Source organism: Conger conger, chromosome 6 (assembly GCF_963514075.1).
Source record: "Conger conger chromosome 6, fConCon1.1, whole genome shotgun sequence".
Classification (NCBI taxonomy): Eukaryota; Metazoa; Chordata; class Actinopteri; order Anguilliformes; family Congridae; genus Conger; species Conger conger.
In genome coordinates, this window is record NC_083765.1 from 50,186,997 (window position 1) to 50,205,623 (window position 18,627).

Sequence of the window (18,627 nt, forward strand, 5' to 3'; positions counted from 1 at the left end):
CCTTAAGTTGTATGTATAATTAAAGAAAGGTTTTTTTAAAATCTCTTTTTATGACTGAGGACATTGACTTGTGTTTGCAAAGACAAATGACATGTGTATTTCATTAAAATATTGGCTGATTCCAAAAACCTAGTTTTAGAATTTTTGCAACAAAGGCACATAAAGAATATGTATAACTACACATAGAACTGTATAACAACAGATTTTGAGATAACCTGAGCAGATTTTGTAAATAATTCTGATTCACAATCAAACACAAAGTTTGAGATACATTCCACACACACACACACACACACACACACACACACGCCCACACTCACGCAAGCATGTAAGTGTATGCACTAAGTGTATGCACTTACAGTACAACGTAAAAACCTGTATCATAAATACAACAAAAATCCCATGGGGTATACTGTAAATGAGCCGTTATTTATTTTCACCACAGCACTGTCGGTTGTGTGCTGCTCTGGGGACAGTGGGGGATTTTCAGAGAGCAACACTCCACTGATGCCAATGCTAACGCTGATGCTAACGCTGATGCTAATGCTAACGCTGATGCTAACGCCCGGGAGTTCCTGCTTCGTTGTTGTTGCGCTGGCAGGACCTTTGGCAGACTCGTGCTGTCGTCCGCTCAGGCGGCAGAAGGCCACTGCGTGATATCAGGGAATGCCGAGTGCCCCTCGCTCTGGCTACACCCGAGGGGGGCAGCACTGATTCAAATGCAACAGGTTTCAGACAAGCCACGTAGAGCTTATGGCTAACTGCCGCTAAAAAGGGAATTAGCCTTTTCCTCAGAAGACTGTTTTTTTGACTGTTTGGTTGTTAAACATTTTCATTGAAGTATACTTTCTGATGAAGATCTTGATCTTACCATTTCACATAAGTGTTGTGAATATTTGCCGGAACCCACTGAATGGTACAACCATGTGAAATTAATATATCACTTTCACAATCATTATAGATTGCTTAGGCTGTATGATTGTAATGCATTTTACAATGTTTTTGAATGAATTAATTTTATGATTATCAAAGATTTTAGAAGCCCCTGTTAGTATTTAGACATATGAACTTTGGGATGATGTGCTTGATGAAGTCCAATTAGACACATCACATACCCACAGTATACATCATGTACAACATTCAACAAGCCGTTTCAGCTCTCCCCAGTGTTATGGAAATGTAATGGGACATTATGGGAGTGATACAGGGGGTGAAACTTAACACCAGCAGTGAAAACACAAATAATCACTACTTCACAAGCCTCTGCAGAAAACTACCCTTCAGCTTGAGAAAAGAGGACCAACCTTGACATTCACAGACGGAGAACCACGTTGGAAAACATCTTTCTACACTTGAGAATAACTCACGCTACCGAAACGAAATATAAAACAGCCTCCTCCTGCTGTGGTTTTTTTTATTTTTTTATTTATTTTTCAGTCAAATAAAAGCTTTATGAGAAAGAAAGACATTCAAATTCTTCCCTGGTTTGTGGTGGCTTATACAGACGTCTACTTAAGTGCCAGAGTCAATGATGTGTATTGCCAATTTGAGTGGAAGTCTATACTACACTGTTGTGCTCCGTTATATACGTATTTAAAAAGACACAAGACTGAATGGAGGATAGGTAAAGCAGAGAGATTATGTTCAGATGAATCTATACTGTACATGGACTCTTTTACATGTACACCAGGCATAAAGCTGATACAGGAGGCTGCCTGGCACCATTCCAATACACTGCTTTCTCTACTGACTGAGTTGTCCGGTGTATTATACTCCTTCTCCAATATGAGTAATGGAAAATATGTGGAAAGCTTGGCAGCACAACATACGCTGTAGAACCGTAGGATAAGCACTGTCACTAATGCCGTTTGCCCAAAGAAAGGACAGGCAGCGACACGCTTACCCAAGGGATGTACTACTGGAAAATCCACCTCGTGAAACAATATCTCGTCATCTCCCGAATCTACCAACGCAAATGGCCCCCACCTCTCACCTCACCTTACAGTGACTATTTTACATCAGAAAAGCAGTCGCAGACCTTCAGTAAATCTGGCCCCAATACTCGTTAAACAAGAAAGGCAGTTGCAGAGCCAAAGTAAAGATTTATCAGCTGGGAAAAAGATTTGCTCGCTGTAAAATGACAGGACTGCCAATGATACAGTACAGTACTGTCTCTCCAATAGACTGGTGTTTGATAGGACACATTCCTGCTACAACACAGGCCGGGACGATGGGGTAAAAGCACATTCCTGCTACAACAAAGGCTGGGGCAATGGGGTAAAAGCTTGTTCCTGCTACAACACAGGCTGGGGCAATGGGGTGAGAGAACCTTCCTGCTACAACACAGGCTGGGGCAATAGGGTACCAACCTAAAGTGTAATGCATCGCATGTGCTTACAGGATAAATACAGAATGACATTTCATTATCAGCTCAGATCATCATTATCAGCTCAGATCATGATTATAGCGCTGTGATTGTGGAGGCAGGGTAGAGGGGGGTACCTGTAGTCCTCTGTGAGGCTGACGCTGGACTCCTCCTTGCGGAGGCGTGACAGGGTGGCCCCGCCCTGCATCTGCAGCCGCACCAGCCGGCTGTCCTCCAGCACGCTGCGCATCTGGGTCTGGTACCGGAACAGCCGCAGCCGGGCCTCCTGCGGAGAGCAGCACGGTGCGGGTCACTGCGACGGCCTCCAACGCCCGCGCTTCGCAAGAGCTCCTTTACCCCCGCACCGCTCGTCAGTTACCCTACGAAACTGCCCCTCTCCCCCATGCCGCTCATGAGTTACCCAACGAAACTGCCCCTCTCCCCCACGCCGGTCATGAGTTACCCTACGTAACTGCCCCTCTCCCCCATGCCGCTCATCAGTTACCCTAACCAGCCTGCTTCCCCCGACAATGTCACAGGGTTACTACCCACATGCAAAAGATACTGTAACCCACATGTAAAAATACTGGCATATATAATTCTTACATTAATTCACTAGGCTTTTTTTTTTTTTTTACATAAAAGGCACTTCACAATTGAATTTTGATGTTTTCTTCATATTTCATTCAGTAAGACATATTCATCAGCTAATATGATTTTGACGATGTCAGAGCAGGGCATCTCTACACACCCGGCCTTGTGACTACGACTTTCCCTACTTCCGTCATTCCCCTGACTCAGTCTACTGCAGATTGGCTAAAGTAAATAAAACTCAACAACTGTGTTAGCAAACACAACAGCAGGTCTATTCAGAACAAGTGGGGAAATATTTACCATAGATAACAAAAGACGCAAAAACAAACAATAACTCAAGACAGCCCAATAAACACATGAAGCCACTGAACCAGTCATTTTAATTTAAGGTTAATTTAAATGTCAAAATACAACAGCACATCTTGGATAGAAGACGGCAATCATCATATTTATGTGGTGTAGACAATTGTGAGGTTTATATAGCCGCAGAGAAATTACTTTGAAATGCATGTTTGGATTCCTTGCTAGTATCCCAGGTGAATGCTTCAGTGAAACAACAGAATATGAAAACACTTGAATGTGAAAGCACAGAAAGACTAGAGACTTTTAGGATCCATAGCTGATTTCTATTTCTGGGGGCAGACTCCTAAGCGCAATACAAATGTTGTCTGCAGAAAGACCTGCTTGTCAAATACCTCCATCCATGAGGGCCCCTTAATCCTGCGGAGGTAGCCTCAGGCTCCCGCGAGCCTTCAGACACAGCTTCCCCCTCCCTGCCAGCGCTACACACACCCCCATGAACTCTCCCGTTAGAGCCTTTACCACAGAAAAAAAAAAATCGATACCTCATAAATAAGCCTCTCACATGCCCAAACACTGACCGGACGGAGGTGGCTTCTGAAACAAAAATACTTTCTTTTTTTTTTTTTAAGAAAAAGCAAAAATACCCGTTAGTTCACATCTCCCTGTGGATACCTCCGAGACCTCTGAGACCCCACAGTGACTGTGAAAGGTCAGCTACGCCAATGTGAGATGCAGAGAAGGTATGAACCAACACCAAACTGAAGGCAGTGGTTCAATGTTTCTCTGTCTGAATGCACACAAAAGTCTGCCTCTCACAGTCCTGTGAGACAGAGGCAGCACAGTCAACCTATCCAGGGCTGCTTTCTTTTGATCTGCTAACAGGGCATTCCACAACGTCCTCATCATGAGATTAGTTTAATTAAGAGATCGCTGCATATAGTAGACTGTAATAGATGCCAGTGCCACAGCAGAGATTTGTCTAGGCAAACATATCTTGGGAACCACTGATAAAGATTAGCCCGTAAACAAAATGCCCTCCAACAAATACCTTTCATATCATTAGTAATAATAATGACTTGAGCTTTGCAATGGGCAGGATGAAACTACCACATCATAACACTGCACTTGGTTTACCAGTTCTCTTTTTTAGATAGCCAGTTAGCTGATCACTTGTTTAACACACTAAGTTACATGTTAGAGACAAGTCAAAATGCTGCTTAACTGTATGTTCACTGTTTCTGGAAAATAACTGGCTGATGAAATATCAAAGGCAACATTTGTGGCATTGCAAACTGAGACAACAGACGTGGCATGCGTTAGCCAGTGTGTAATTGTGCTTAGGTAGGCTACATTACTGACGGTTCAGTTATGTAGATTTCTCTTTTAGGGCACCTACTATAGCAAGGCTTGGTTTTACAGTCTTATTTTAACAGAGTAGGGGCCTATATTGTAGTCCTGTAACTCAACTAACACTGCCAAGGTTATGGATTCAATTCCCACTCATTGATGCCAGCCATACTGAAAAATGAATGAGCTCATGGTATTGTAATGTGCTTTGAATGAAAGCATTCATCAAACAGCGTATATTCAAATGGCATATTTTCAAATGCAAGGCAGGAGTGTGTGCTATTGATAGGTATTAGACTTTTAGTTCTTAGCCCCCCAATCCAGTATCACCACCAGCCACCACTGATCAGGCGTTTTTGTAATTTATATGTATTTCTATGCATCTTTTGTGTACACTGTATGTACATGCTCTGACATAAATTTGTTCTGTAAATAAAAACATTTCTGTAAATACACTTCTGAATGGTACAAGCCTCTTTAATTTAAGTCCTCAACCATATGCATGCAGTAAATAGTTTTTGAGATATTGACACTTTTATAGGATGAGTTCAGTTACCTCCGCAGTTGTGGGCAGCAGGGTGGACTCCAGGCTGGAGATGGTGCCCTTGAGGAGGGAGACAGCATCCTGACAGCTACTGGTCAACTGCTCCACTCTCTGGGTGACAAGCACAGCACAAACACATCAATGGAGGCCATTCATGGATCAAGCTTCATCATTCAAACATAAAGGAAGCTTGTTCTTTGAGCTAAGCAAAGAAGTATGAAGTCCTATTGAAAATAACAACTCAAGCCAGGTTTTGAAACAGCTGTTGACCAGCTACCAGCACTAGCTTGTTGACCAGCTCATACCCAGTTAGACCTGCTTTATGACTGGCTTGGCCTTGCTGGTTGACCAGCTCTTACCCAGCCAGACCAGCATTATGACCAGCCAGACCAGCTCGATTTACAGAGTATCACTTCAGTGTTTATTAGTACTGATATTGTATGAACAGTACATAAACATCCATTTTCTCAAAGTAGCCGGTCTGATTCTGATGATGATTTGGATGAGGATGACGATGATGGATGATGAAAAAGGTTCTCACCATTCTGAAATTGATCCAGCTTCCATGGGAGAAGGGGAAGGTGCCATCAAACTCAGTGGGCAGTTGGCTCATGTCCACGTGTTTATGGAGAGACTTGAGGGAGGTGAGGAGCTCAAACTGCAGGGCAGAGCAAGGGGTGGAGGAAACATGACATACTGTACACAGAACACTCCCCCCCCCCAACCTCCCACTGTCTGTGAATGAAAACACTGTTGAATGAAGAAATAAAACAGCATTTGTTCAAAGCATTCCAAATAAAATGTATTCGCATTGGCAAAATTGAATTCTAAACAAAAAAGGATTTTATTGTGGAGTGCCATGTGACTGTGCGAGGTGATGGGCTACCATGGGAACCAACGCCAGCTGGAAACATACTTTAGCTAAGCACATGTTTGTCAGCTTGAAGAGATCTCAACGAGACCTGCTCTACATAGATACTTGGGTTTTAAAATAACTTCCTATCTCGTACATTGAGTGGACACTGACAAAAGAATTTGGGCCACCTCAAGTTCAGTAGGAATCAAAAACTGTCCATGTTGCCCTTTAATATTGGTAAGGAGCTAAGGATCCGAGATAAATATTGCATGTCTGTATGAAATTCAGAGAGCTGATTAGTTGTACATGGTATTAGTCAGTATTACAAAGTCCAGTGACAAGCTGTATGTGTCATGTGAAAAGATGTTTGGAAGCTAAATGAGAAGTTAAGCTACTTGTGGCTAAGTCAGGGGAACTGTGTCAAAGCTAAGACAACTGATCCTAATTCAACAAGAGTAGACTGTCCCAGTATTCAGAATTCTGCAGTATGCTATACAAACCTTGCTTTGCTTTAGAAGTAATAATGGGTGGTGTACTTCCTTTAGGGAATTCTGGGATTCATTGCTTGTTCCTAATTTACCTCATTTACCTTAAAGTGGCATACCTCTTTCGAAATTAGGAACACATTTATTTTTTCAGTTTCAGTGATGCAACTATCTATTAGTGTCAACTATGTATAAGATTGTATTCACACTCTAAACCAGTTTGAGTTGGACCTCATAAACCAGAATGCCCCTCAAAATGGTTAAATTGAACAAAAATGATTATTTCTGTGCTATATTTTGTCAAGGGGCCGCACGGATGGTGCAGTGGGTAGCACTGCCGCCTCACAGCAAGGAGGTCCTGGGTTCGAATCCCCATCGGCCGGGGCCTCTCTGTGCGGAGTTTGAATGTTCTCCCCGTGTCTGCGTGGGTTTCCTACGGGTACTCCGGTTTCCTCCCACAGGCCAAAGACATGCATGTTAGGCTGATTGGAGAGTCTAAATTGCCCGTAGGTATGAGTGTATGAGTGTGTGAGTGTGAGTGTGAGTGAATGGTGTGTGTGCCCTGTGATGGACTGGCGACCTGTCCAGGGTGTATTCCTGCCTTTCGCCCAATGTATGCTGGGATAGGCTCCAGCCCCCTGCGACCCTGATCAGGATAAGCGGGTTCAGATAATGGATGGATGGATGGATGGATGGATATTTTGTCAATATGCCCAATCAGCTAACTGCTGCAGATAAGGTTAACTGCATTCACCAAATCAATTAAACTACATATATCTACATGCATAGACAGAGGGGAAGGTGTGAGAGAACCGAAAGAGATGATAATCGTAGGATACCTGGACTGAGGAGGGGTTCTCCATTCTGCAGTTGACGTCTCTGTCAGCCAACAGCAGGAGGGTGTGAATACATTTTGGCACAGCATCCTGTTGGAGGAGGAATAAGTCTTCTTAAAATGTGTCTTCAAACATTTTTCAAAATGGCTTTGTAAAAACAAATGCACCGTAAATTAGCCTTGGCATGGGGGTTTATTGATAATACCGAAATCTATTTGTTTGGCTGTTTGACCCAGATTCTCACAGGAAACAAAGAAAGCTGATACTTTGCGAGGCTTCTTTGGCTATTTGTAGATCTGAGCGAGACAGGATGGCTGTGGGATGATATATCCTCTATTTGTGGTGGACTACTGCGCTTCTGTTCTCCAGGGGTACTTGGATGCACACGGCTGTCCACTCTCTTTCCAAAAAGCCAGGTTTATTAGGGTAGTACAGGTCTACAGGAACAAGTAGTTACTATAGTCTAGTCTACTTGAGCGGTGTAAGTATAGATACAGGACACAGCCTTTCTAGGTTTTGTTTTCAGGCTTATTTCCTCACATTGCTCACATTGCTCAGACACACACCAGTGGCACCTTTTATTTTTGGGGGATTGATATGTGTAGGTATAGCCTGGACTTGGAAATAAATGTTTAGAAGAGCACACTCAATATAAAACATAGAAAAACATAGCAAAAGGCAGAACCACAGTATGCCTTTAATGGCTGAGTAGTTAAACAATCCTCACGTTGAGGCCTTGGCAATGGGCAATGCTTGAAAATATGAGATGTGATCCTGATCCTAAAATTTGCGATAAGGATTTTGTAAAAAATGTTCAATCCCACCTAGAATCTAGTTCAAATTTATTTAGGGGTATTTCAAAACTCTTGGGTGGAGAAGGTGGAGTTTTGATACTGAAAATCATGGATTTCAAAAATCCAGATAATTCTGATCAAGATTAAACGTTACCGGGCCTTTCTCCTTTTTCCACCCTCAACAATGTATTCTGTGTGACTCAACGCAAACACGTGACGACACAAAGATGTGACAGTAACTGGGCTCGGCCCAAGGTTTCCAAACTAAAGGTCCCTTCTGCAGCATCAGTGAACATGATGGTTAACCTTGATTGCAGCAAGAATAGCAGTTGTGAATAATGATAAGATCGTGGCGAGGCTGATAAGCAGGTTACAGCAGACACACTTGCACTCGTCACTGCAGAGGAATGTGATATACGACAATGACTTGCGGAAGAAGAACCAACAGCACAGAGGGCCTGTCCCAACAGAGTCTGCCTCACAGTCTAAACATGTACCACAGCAAGGCCAATGGCCAGCTTTAACAACAGGCCAAAACCCACAGACACAAACCAGAGCTCTCAGCATGGGAATTCCATTTTATTATTCAAAATGCCTCAGGTTTGTCAAACAGTTCTATTAATTTACTTTTTTTTTTTAAACTGGTGTTCTAATAAAGTTTTCAGAATAACGTAGCTGCTCTTTGCAGGAACAACAGTCACAATGAAAATGTGTTTGTTCTCCTCCAGAGAACCAGTAATGTGCTATAAAATTAAAAATAACAAATGTTACTTTGTGCAATTTAAAAACCAGACTGAAGTCATTTGACTTTCTGTTAAATTGTTTTCGGATTTGCTGACCGTATTTCGCTCTCCCTGCCAGGAGATAACATAAAAATTAAAGTACAGATTTTAAGTTTATGAAAGAGCCTTCCATACATTCACGAGGGAACTATGTTTATTGCTGCAACAAGAACGGAGTGCCACTCTGGAATAATATTTCCATGGAATCATATGAAACTTTATCATTAACTTATGATAAATCATATACTTCTGCTATAAATGCACGCATACAGGGGGCTACAAATCTATAATGAATGAAATATCCTTCATAAAAACATGAAAAACAGGTGATTTCACTAAAGAATAAGTGATGAATCCTAATACTGTTAACATGGCACAGACTGCCAGGCAGTACAGTAATTATTGCTGCAGCTTATCCTATTGCAGTGTGGCTTTTGTAGAGCTGTAGATTTTACTTTAGTAGATTTATCTCATTATACCAAAAATACTTTCCCCATGCGTTTTTTATGTTAATCCACACTCTGCTGCGTTATGTTTCCAGATATATTCGTGCCTGGATGCACACACATTCACCCAGAGAAGAGTAAAGGAATTAAATACAGGTCATAGGAGTGTGCATTGTTTGTGCTGTGATACCATAGGGTGTATTTATGAAAGACTTGGCAGCAGTAGGTATGTGATTCATTATTGCCTGAGGTTTAATTTCAGCTGTGTAGGCCCTCTCCCAACTTACCACACACAGACACACACACACACACACACACACACACATATACACACACACACACACAGACACCCACACACACATGTACACACACACACACACATACACACCTGACTCATATACCTTAGTCAGGTTGTCACTGAACAGTATCAGTCCTGTCATGTTTTTTCACTGAAAGAGGGTTGGGGTTTGTCATTACTTCAAAGAGAGGGCAAACTCTCCTTCTGAACAATAAAATCAACACACTTTTTTCCTTTAGGCACAATGAACATCTGTAAACTGCATGTAAAAGGCCATGACAGATTCATGACAGGAAAAATCTGAAATCAAAAATGAGTATTTCAATTACACAATTTAAATTACACAACACAGATCATAGATTTAAGCACAGCTGCGGACTCAATGAGGCCACACTTCTTCGGTATAAAATGTATCTGCACAGGGCTACTATGTCAGGTAAAAGATTACAGTAGCTTCAGCAATTGCCCATACAGTGGAACCAGAGGCTAATTCCACCAAGCAGAGAATCTGCATATCTGGGGGATGCTACAACACAAAATTCCAATGGTATCACTGACCTGAAACATGCTCACTTTTCACTAAATGCTTTTTTTCACTTTTCTACTCAAATAGAAATAAATGATATATTATTGCATTATTGTTATTATAATGATTGCTACTATTTAACCACTTATTATATACAATATAATCAAATTGCTGCAAATACAGTGATGCCCTAACACCTGCAGCCACAGATCCTGAGCCGTTTTACTGAAAGAATTAAAACCATTAGGATTTCTACTTTACACATTAAATACAAGGGCCTTCGAGTCTATATCCTATTTTCACTGCTATTTGTTTTTAGTGTTATAAATTAAAGGGTTGACAGATAAATGCCTGAACAGCATTCACAGTAGCTAGAGTTCAGCTTGTGACCTAGATTCACAAATAATTAGAATGGATAAATCATAAGTTAACCACAGCAGTCAGTTGGCACTCTCGACAGCAGCAGTTGAACGTCGTTCTCACAGCAGTTAATTCGCCAAACCGGTGGGGCATGTGCCATCCTTCGACAATTGATTTATACAGGTTGGAGAGAGATGCTGGCGGGGAGTGAACAAACAAACGCAACAAAGTGAGCCTTTAATTGGCTATGCTGAGTCTCATTCATCAAGGTGCTGTCCTGGCCACCGGGAGAGGCCCCTGACTGAAGCCCAGCACGGCCCCTTTGTTCAGCCCCGGCTGTGTGTGAACGGCCAAGGTCAAATTCTGTTTGCTCACAGTGGCAGAAAGCATCCCAAAAGTGTGGTTAATATCTGTGCGTCAAGTGATCAGTCAAGCCCGGGTCAGCCCTGCTCGAAATCCAGCTATGCCAGCTTGAAAATTGAGCTGGTCTAGCTGGGTATGAGCTGGTCAACCAGCTAGTGCTGGTAGCTTGTCTGAGCTGGTACAGCGGTTTTGTGTTTCGTTTTGCGGTCCTGCCTTGGGAGATCTGGTGACGGAAGGGGTTTTAATGGTAGGCAATTAAGCAACAAAAACAAAAGAGAATGCAGGATCAATAACATGCACTACAAAATGATTTTGTTCAGCTGTGGAGTAGAGTGCTCACATTTGGTTGTGTGAAAATAAACCCTAAACCACTATGGATTATGAGTAATCTTGCTACAAATTACTGCTCTACCTGTTATAGGCCTGAATGCAACGTGACTGCCCCTACTGTCGGAACCTTGCAAGTATTATTTCCCGGCCAGCGGCATTCTTGCACCAGAAGCAAACCGCCAAATGAAACACGAAACCACTGTAGCTGGTCAAACCATGTTGAGCTAGGAGCAGGTCTGAACTGGTCAACCAGCTATGAGCTATTTCAAGTGCAGAAGAAGTGGCTTACCTGTGCGATACTAAATGCTTTGAAAAGGGCAGGAACGGGCGAACATCTGCGCGCATCCACCAAAACTGTCATACCCAGGGATCGGACCTCCTTCCTGTGGTACACAAGAAATTGAGTTGCCGGTTTTCTACCTTCTAACTTCGAGCATCCAGAACAATGGTGCTATGAAACTGGGCCAGGTTCCTTACCTGAGGATGGCGTAGAAGTAGACGACAATCCGTGCCAGCTCACTGGCGTTGCAGCTTGGGTTCAACCAAATCGTATTCCTAGTAGTCACGGTAACCAGGGCACGCCCATATTTGTCTCTTGTGCCTGTGAAGTGGTCAAACGAAAAGGTACAGTGAAAACTTCTGCAAAGCTGCTAATTTTTTTTTTTTATAGAATCATAACAGTTTATTTTAACTAAGACAAAAAAACTGGGATGTGCATTTACTTGTAAGTTTAAGACAAATGTGGTGCCAATGTGCACTTTGTTTTGCCACTTGTACACTCTGCAGTTTCCTGGTGTAGGGACTAGACCTGGGTCAAATATGTACAGTAATGGTTTTGGATTCAAATACCTTTCTGTGCCCAACTGGTCTTGTCTGGTGCAACTGAGCCAACCAAGAAGACCAGAAGGCGGGCTTTACACTTTTTGAGAGTATTTCATAGGTTCCAATACACCAGACAAGCTTGGTAAAGCAAGTTCCAGGTCTGGAAGAGGGAGCCCCCACTCACCAGGTAGAGAGAGCACGCCAGAGCCCAGCACCTCTGTGTTGATGTCGTGGGGCTGGGAGAGCAGGGGCTGGGCCTCTGAAGACCTTGGCAGGAGGCAAAGAGAGTCCTGCTGCTTTTCAGTGGCATCTGCCCCAGCCTGCTCCCCCAGGGATGGGAGGCCAGGCACTGGACTCACCCCTTCCCCCAGGTCTGGGCCTGCAGGGTGGAGACACACAGGGGGTCAGAGTCACACACACACACGCACATACACACACGTACACACACGCACATTCACACACCATTGATGACATACTGATACAGTGGACAAGCAATAAATAGATAAAGATATATTAAGATATGAGTCTATAAACAATTAAACCAACTATAATGACTAAACTGGGATCACAGCAAACATCAGACCCATAAGGAGATTTAACTTTCCATAGCAGCAGTAAGCAGCGTGGTTCACTCCCACTCAAAGAGAGAAAGAGTCATTCATCACAGTGCTGCCAGTCATTTTTCAGCCACCAGCTCCATGGCTGGGGCGTCTGAACATGTTCAAAAACGCTCCGTCACCACCAGGCACACGAGACACACAGGAAACGTGGGAAAGGGAGGTCTGGGGTACGCTGTGGAGCTAAATCCCCGCTAACCCCGAGCGGCATCGAGGCCGCTGGTGCCTGCCGCGGGCCGGCTTCACACGCATGGATCTGCCGGGCTAATCTGCCGCATTCCTCGCAGCACTTACCAAAACCCTGGGACTAAAGGCTCCCGGAACTTACCAAAACCCTGGGACTAAAGGCTCCCGGAACTTACCAAAACCCTGGGACTAAATGCTCCCGGAACTTACCAAAACCCTGGGACTAAAGGCTCCCGGAATTTACCAAAACCCTGGGACTAAAGGCTCCCGGCACTTACCAGAACCCTGGGACTAAAGGCTCCCGGCACCTACCAAAATCCTGGGATTAAAGGCTCCCGGCACCTACCAAAACCCTGGGACTAAAGGCTCCGGGCACCTACCAAAACCCTGGGACTAAAGGCTCCCGGGACTTACCAAAACCCTGGGACTAAAGGCTCCCGGAATTTACCAAAACCCTGGGACTAAAGGCTCCCGGAACTTACCAAAACCCGGCACCTACCAAAACCCTGGGACTAAAGGCTCCCGGCACCTACCAAAACCCTAGGATTAAAGGCTCCCAGGACTTACCAAAACCCTGGGACTAAAGGATCCCGGCACTTACCAAAACCCTGGGACTAAAGGATCCCGGCACTTACCAAAACCCTGGGATTAAAGGCTCCGGGCACCTACCAAAACCCTGGGACTAAAGGCTCCCGGCACCTACCAAAACCCTAGGATTAAAGGCTCCCAGGATTTACCAAAACCCTGGGACTAAAGGATCCCGGCACTTACCAAAACCCTGGGACTAAAGGATCCCGGCACCTACCAAAACCCTAGGATTAAAGGATCCTGGCACTTACCAAAACCCTGGGACTAAAGGATCCCGGCACTTACCAAAACCCTGGGACTAAAGGCTCCCGGGATTTACCAAAACCCTGGGACTAAAGGCTCCCGGGATTTACCAAAACCCTGGGACTAAATGCTGCCGGAACTTACCAAAACCCTGGGACTAAAGGCTCCCGGAATTTACCAAAACCCTGGGACTAAAGGCTCCCGGCACTTACCAGAACCCTGGGACTAAAGGCTCCCGGAACCTACCAAAACCCTGGGATTAAAGGCTCCCGGCACCTACCAAAACCCTGGGACTAAAGGCTCCGGGCACCTACCAAAACCCTGGGACTAAAGGCTCCCGGGACTTACCAAAACCCTGGGACTAAAGGCTCCCGGAATTTACCAAAACCCTGGGACTAAAGGCTCCCTGAACTTACCAAAACCCGGCACCTACCAAAACCCTGGGACTAAAGGCTCCCGGCACCTACCAAAACCCTAGGATTAAAGGCTCCCAGGACTTACCAAAACCCTGGGACTAAAGGATCCCGGCACTTACCAAAACCCTGGGACTAAAGGATCCCGGCACTTACCAAAACCCTGGGACTAAAGGATCCCGGCACTTACCAAAACCCTGGGACTAAAGGCTCCCGGCACTTACCAAAACCCTGGGACTAAAGGCTCCGGGCACCTACCAAAACCCTGGGACTAAAGGCTCCCGGGACTTACCAAAACCCTGGGACTAAAGGCTCCCGGGACTTACCAAAACCCTGGGACTAAAGGCTCCCGGGACTTACCAAAACCCTGGGACTAAAGGCTCCCGGAATTTACCAAAACCCTGGGACTAAAGGCTCCCTGAACTTACCAAAACCCGGCACCTACCAAAACCCTGGGACTAAAGGCTCCCGGCACCTACCAAAACCCTAGGATTAAAGGCTCCCAGGACTTACCAAAACCCTGGGACTAAAGGATCCCGGCACTTACCAAAACCCTGGGACTAAAGGATCCCGGCACTTACCAAAACCCTGGGACTAAAGGATCCCGGCACTTACCAAAACCCTGGGACTAAAGGATCCCGGCACTTACCAAAACCCTGGGACTAAAGGCTCCCGGCACTTACCAAAACCCTGGGACTAAAGGCTCCCGGCACCTACCAAAACCCTAGGATTAAAGGATCCTGGCACCTACCAAAACCCTGGGACTAAAGGCTCCCGGCACTTACCAGAACCCTGGGACTAAAGGCTCCCGGCACCTACCAAAACCCTGGGATTAAAGGCTCCCGGCACCTACCAAAACCCTGGGACTAAAGGCTCCGGGCACCTACCAAAACCCTGGGACTAAAGGCTCCCGGGACTTACCAAAACCCTGGGACTAAAGGCTCCCGGAATTTACCAAAACCCTGGGACTAAAGGCTCCCGGAACTTACCAAAACCCGGCACCTACCAAAACCCTGGGACTAAAGGCTCCCGGCACCTACCAAAACCCTAGGATTAAAGGCTCCCAGGATTTACCAAAACCCTGGGACTAAAGGATCCCGGCACTTACCAAAACCCTGGGACTAAAGGCTCCCGGCACCTACCAAAACCCTGGGACTAAAGGATCCCGGTACTTACCAAAACCCATGGGACTAAAGGCTCCTGGCTGGCCACTGGCAGACTTGTCTGCAGGCCATCTTACATGCAAAACTCACAGAGAGCGCTACACTCTCGCTGCACTCTCAGAAAGAAAGTCACAGTGGAGATGCATTTTTGTTTAAAAATTAATTATACACTCACTGAGCACTATATTAGGAACATTTTAACTTTATTACACCTAAATATAAATCTAATAAATACCTAATAAAGTGCTCACTGAGTGTATATTGCTGGCTAGGGGTACAGTTTTCATGTACCTATAGGGTACCGCCCCAGCAACAAGTATTTGTACCTTTTTAGGCACTTTTTCTGACTTTATTTCGGAGCGTACTTGCATTCCCAGGAGGTCTGCAATAGACGGAATGCAGACGTGGAAGCTAAGCAAAGAAGTGCACAGGAGAGGAGATTAGGGGTAAATCAGGGAAACATAATATGACAGGGAAAGCCATATTTCACACCAAGATCTCTGAGTTTACTGAGTGTGTCTGGTGTATTGGAACACTCTCAAAAAGTGCAAATCCTGTCTTCTGGTTCTCTCGGTTGGGCCAATTGCACCAGGCAAGAACAATCGAGCACAGGGTTTTCACTGAAAAGCTGATTCCTGACCTCTGAACCTCCTGCCTCACAGTCCAGCAAAGAGTACAGCATCACTCTGGGTCGATGTCAGATTGTACACAGTGGGGTGATACACAACTCTGGACATGGCTGTCACAGATCACAAAGACAAATTTCAGGACTGACTTCCGGGTCATGGCAGTTCTAGGTTATATACAGTACACTAAATACTCTGATCGTATCTGTTACAGAATTCACAGGTAAAGAGTTACAGTGCTGTGAAAAGTAATTGCCCCTGACTAATTTCCTGTATTTTTGCATATTTGTAACACTTAATGGCTACAGATTGTTAGACAAAATGTCTATTTTTAAATTAATATTTAATTTATTCAATAAAAATGTATCTGTATACCACACTGGTCATGTATGTTACAGCCTGTACAGATACAGTAGAACGCTATACTACATTGTTCACATCTTTTACAGATCACACGGGTACATAGTTTCACCACACTGGTGTATGTTAGTCTATGTACAGGTAAAGTATCATATCACAGAATGTATAAAGTTGTGATAACCATAACTATGGGCATACAGTTCTGCTCCCTATCATGTGCCCTACTTAGCTGTTAGATACTGCAGGTTATTCGAGGAGAAGAAATAGCTTTGCTCGTCTCACAAGTTCTGAAACGTTGCTGTTGGCAATGAGCTCCATTCAAAGAGTTAATCCTTGAGATACCACCAAACATTCATCAGTCTTATTACTGGCTTTGCTCTGCTAGTCTTTCAATAAAAATGAACCATTTGGCCCCGCGACAGAGCCCATCTATTGCTGCTTGCTTCCCAACAGCCTTGGAAAGAGCGTTTGTGAGTATAACGCATGAAAGACCAGCTCCCATGTGTGGATTTATAGCACATTCCATGCATTCTGATTCAGGCAAACACAGGCACTGTATTTAATACTAAAACATAGAACTGCCACAAGCAGTCTAATTCAGTCATCGTTCAACAGTAATAACTCAATGAATAATAAATGCAGCAGAGAAGTTGCTTCTTTTCCCATTTGGGTGAAATGTAATAATAAATGTAAAAAACTGGTGAAATGCTGTGCGTACAAATTATATTAGAAGTTCTTATAATGGCAATCCCACATCTGTTTGTTCTTTCCCACATGCTCTGTCTTTAGCATTTCTGAGCACAGTTAGCCACCCGTGTTATCCATCCCCCAGTTTTCACAACAAACCCAGCATGTTTGGGCACGCCTTCATCTCAACTGGGGCCGGACAAGTCCCAGAACACAATCGACACCCCATTGCTTCAGCTGCGATTGAACACCGCAACACCCCACTGAATCTCACTGAACCCCAGAGCTGCTGCATCACACCGCTGACACACCACTGCCTCAAACCAGGATAATACAGCACCCGACACCCTGAATGTCACTCAGCTCTACAGTAGCTGTGTTAAGCCATCAAGAAAAAATGGATAAATGCTGAAATGTTAGTATAAACTTTCTTACACACAGTTTACGATCAAATCTGCTCGTACTCATGTTTTTTGAAACTAGTCAACCAAGACCTTATTCTGGTATTCTGGACCTTATTTACAATTTTCATTCATCCTCCACAGTTATTCCTTCCGTGGACTTGAATAAATACACACTGATATCACACAGCATTGTCACCCAGTGAAGTTCATTTAAGCAAGCACCCGTTGTGCATCTGACATCTAAACGTATTAAATCTGATAGGGATAACAAAGAATATGTAGGGAAAGAAGAAGAACCCCGCACCCGGAGATGAGATAAACAATGATTCAATATTACAGTAATAGAAAAGAATCCATCTTATTGACATGATTAGAAAAAATATCTTAATATCTTAATATATTAGAATATATGAACAAAAAATTTTGTGGGGTTATTGGAGGCCATTTTGGGTGTGTGTGTATATATACGGTAATAAGGGCAAATGTTTTTTATTGAGATATAAAAACAGCATTATGTGAAACGTGGAGGTACAGAGTGCAATGAAAATGGTTTATTGTGAATTGTGTGAATTGTTTCCTCCAGTGCTAGAAGTACTAAATACTATCCAAATCAAAGGGGCAAAGAAAGAGGGAAAGTTTAAACGAACAGCACATTGGCTGGTGTGTCTACATGTGAAAACGAACAGGATGTGGAAGCATAGCACACTGACAGGCGCGTGGGTGTCTGAAATAACGACGCGCCTGTCACAACACCTTCAACACCAGCGAAGACTTGACCGGGCATTAATTCAGGGTGTCGCGTTTCCCATATGGCTTCAGAAACAACTGTGCCTCATTTAAGAATGTATACTTTTATAATAACTGAAGCACCTTATATGGGAAATGAAACCAAATAACATAGCCGTTTGTAGCCTTTCCAAGCCCACAACAAAGGTAAAAACATTTTCTCGAGTACAGTTCCTAGTATACATACATAAACCCAAGCTCACCCCCACATTGTAAATTCCGAACATAAAACAGAAATGCAGCAGTTGGAAAAAGAATAAATACAGTAAAGGGTGGGCAGACAGGTGGAGTATGTTGTTTGTTAAAACCATGCAGGAGAGCGATTGTGAAATGGGTGTTTAAAAGCATACCGATGGGCTGAGGTAAAGGAGGAGGAAAAGGAGGAAGGGGAGGAGGAGGAGGAAGAGGAGGGTGCAGATGAAGCAGGGAGCAGGTCATTCAGCATCATGGGAAATTTCTCCAGAGGAAAGAGAGAGAGAGAGAGCGCTGTTTAAAAACAAAAA

General features: G+C 44.0%; 1 protein-coding gene across 1 annotated transcript in view; it reads right to left on the reverse strand.

Annotated features, from left to right (window-relative positions):
- The window catches only part of LOC133131582 (uncharacterized), a 70,607-nt gene that overhangs the window by 30,652 nt on the left and 21,328 nt on the right, over positions 1-18,627 (reverse strand). Inside the window, exons 4-10 of the mRNA XM_061246955.1 lie at positions 12,236-12,430; positions 11,707-11,830; positions 11,519-11,612; positions 7,334-7,420; positions 5,695-5,811; positions 5,166-5,264; positions 2,503-2,651 (exon numbers count right to left, since the gene is read on the reverse strand). Of these exons, the coding sequence (XP_061102939.1) occupies positions 2,503-2,651; positions 5,166-5,264; positions 5,695-5,811; positions 7,334-7,420; positions 11,519-11,612; positions 11,707-11,830; positions 12,236-12,430 (865 nt within the window). The remainder of the gene's footprint in view (positions 1-2,502; positions 2,652-5,165; positions 5,265-5,694; positions 5,812-7,333; positions 7,421-11,518; positions 11,613-11,706; positions 11,831-12,235; positions 12,431-18,627) is intronic.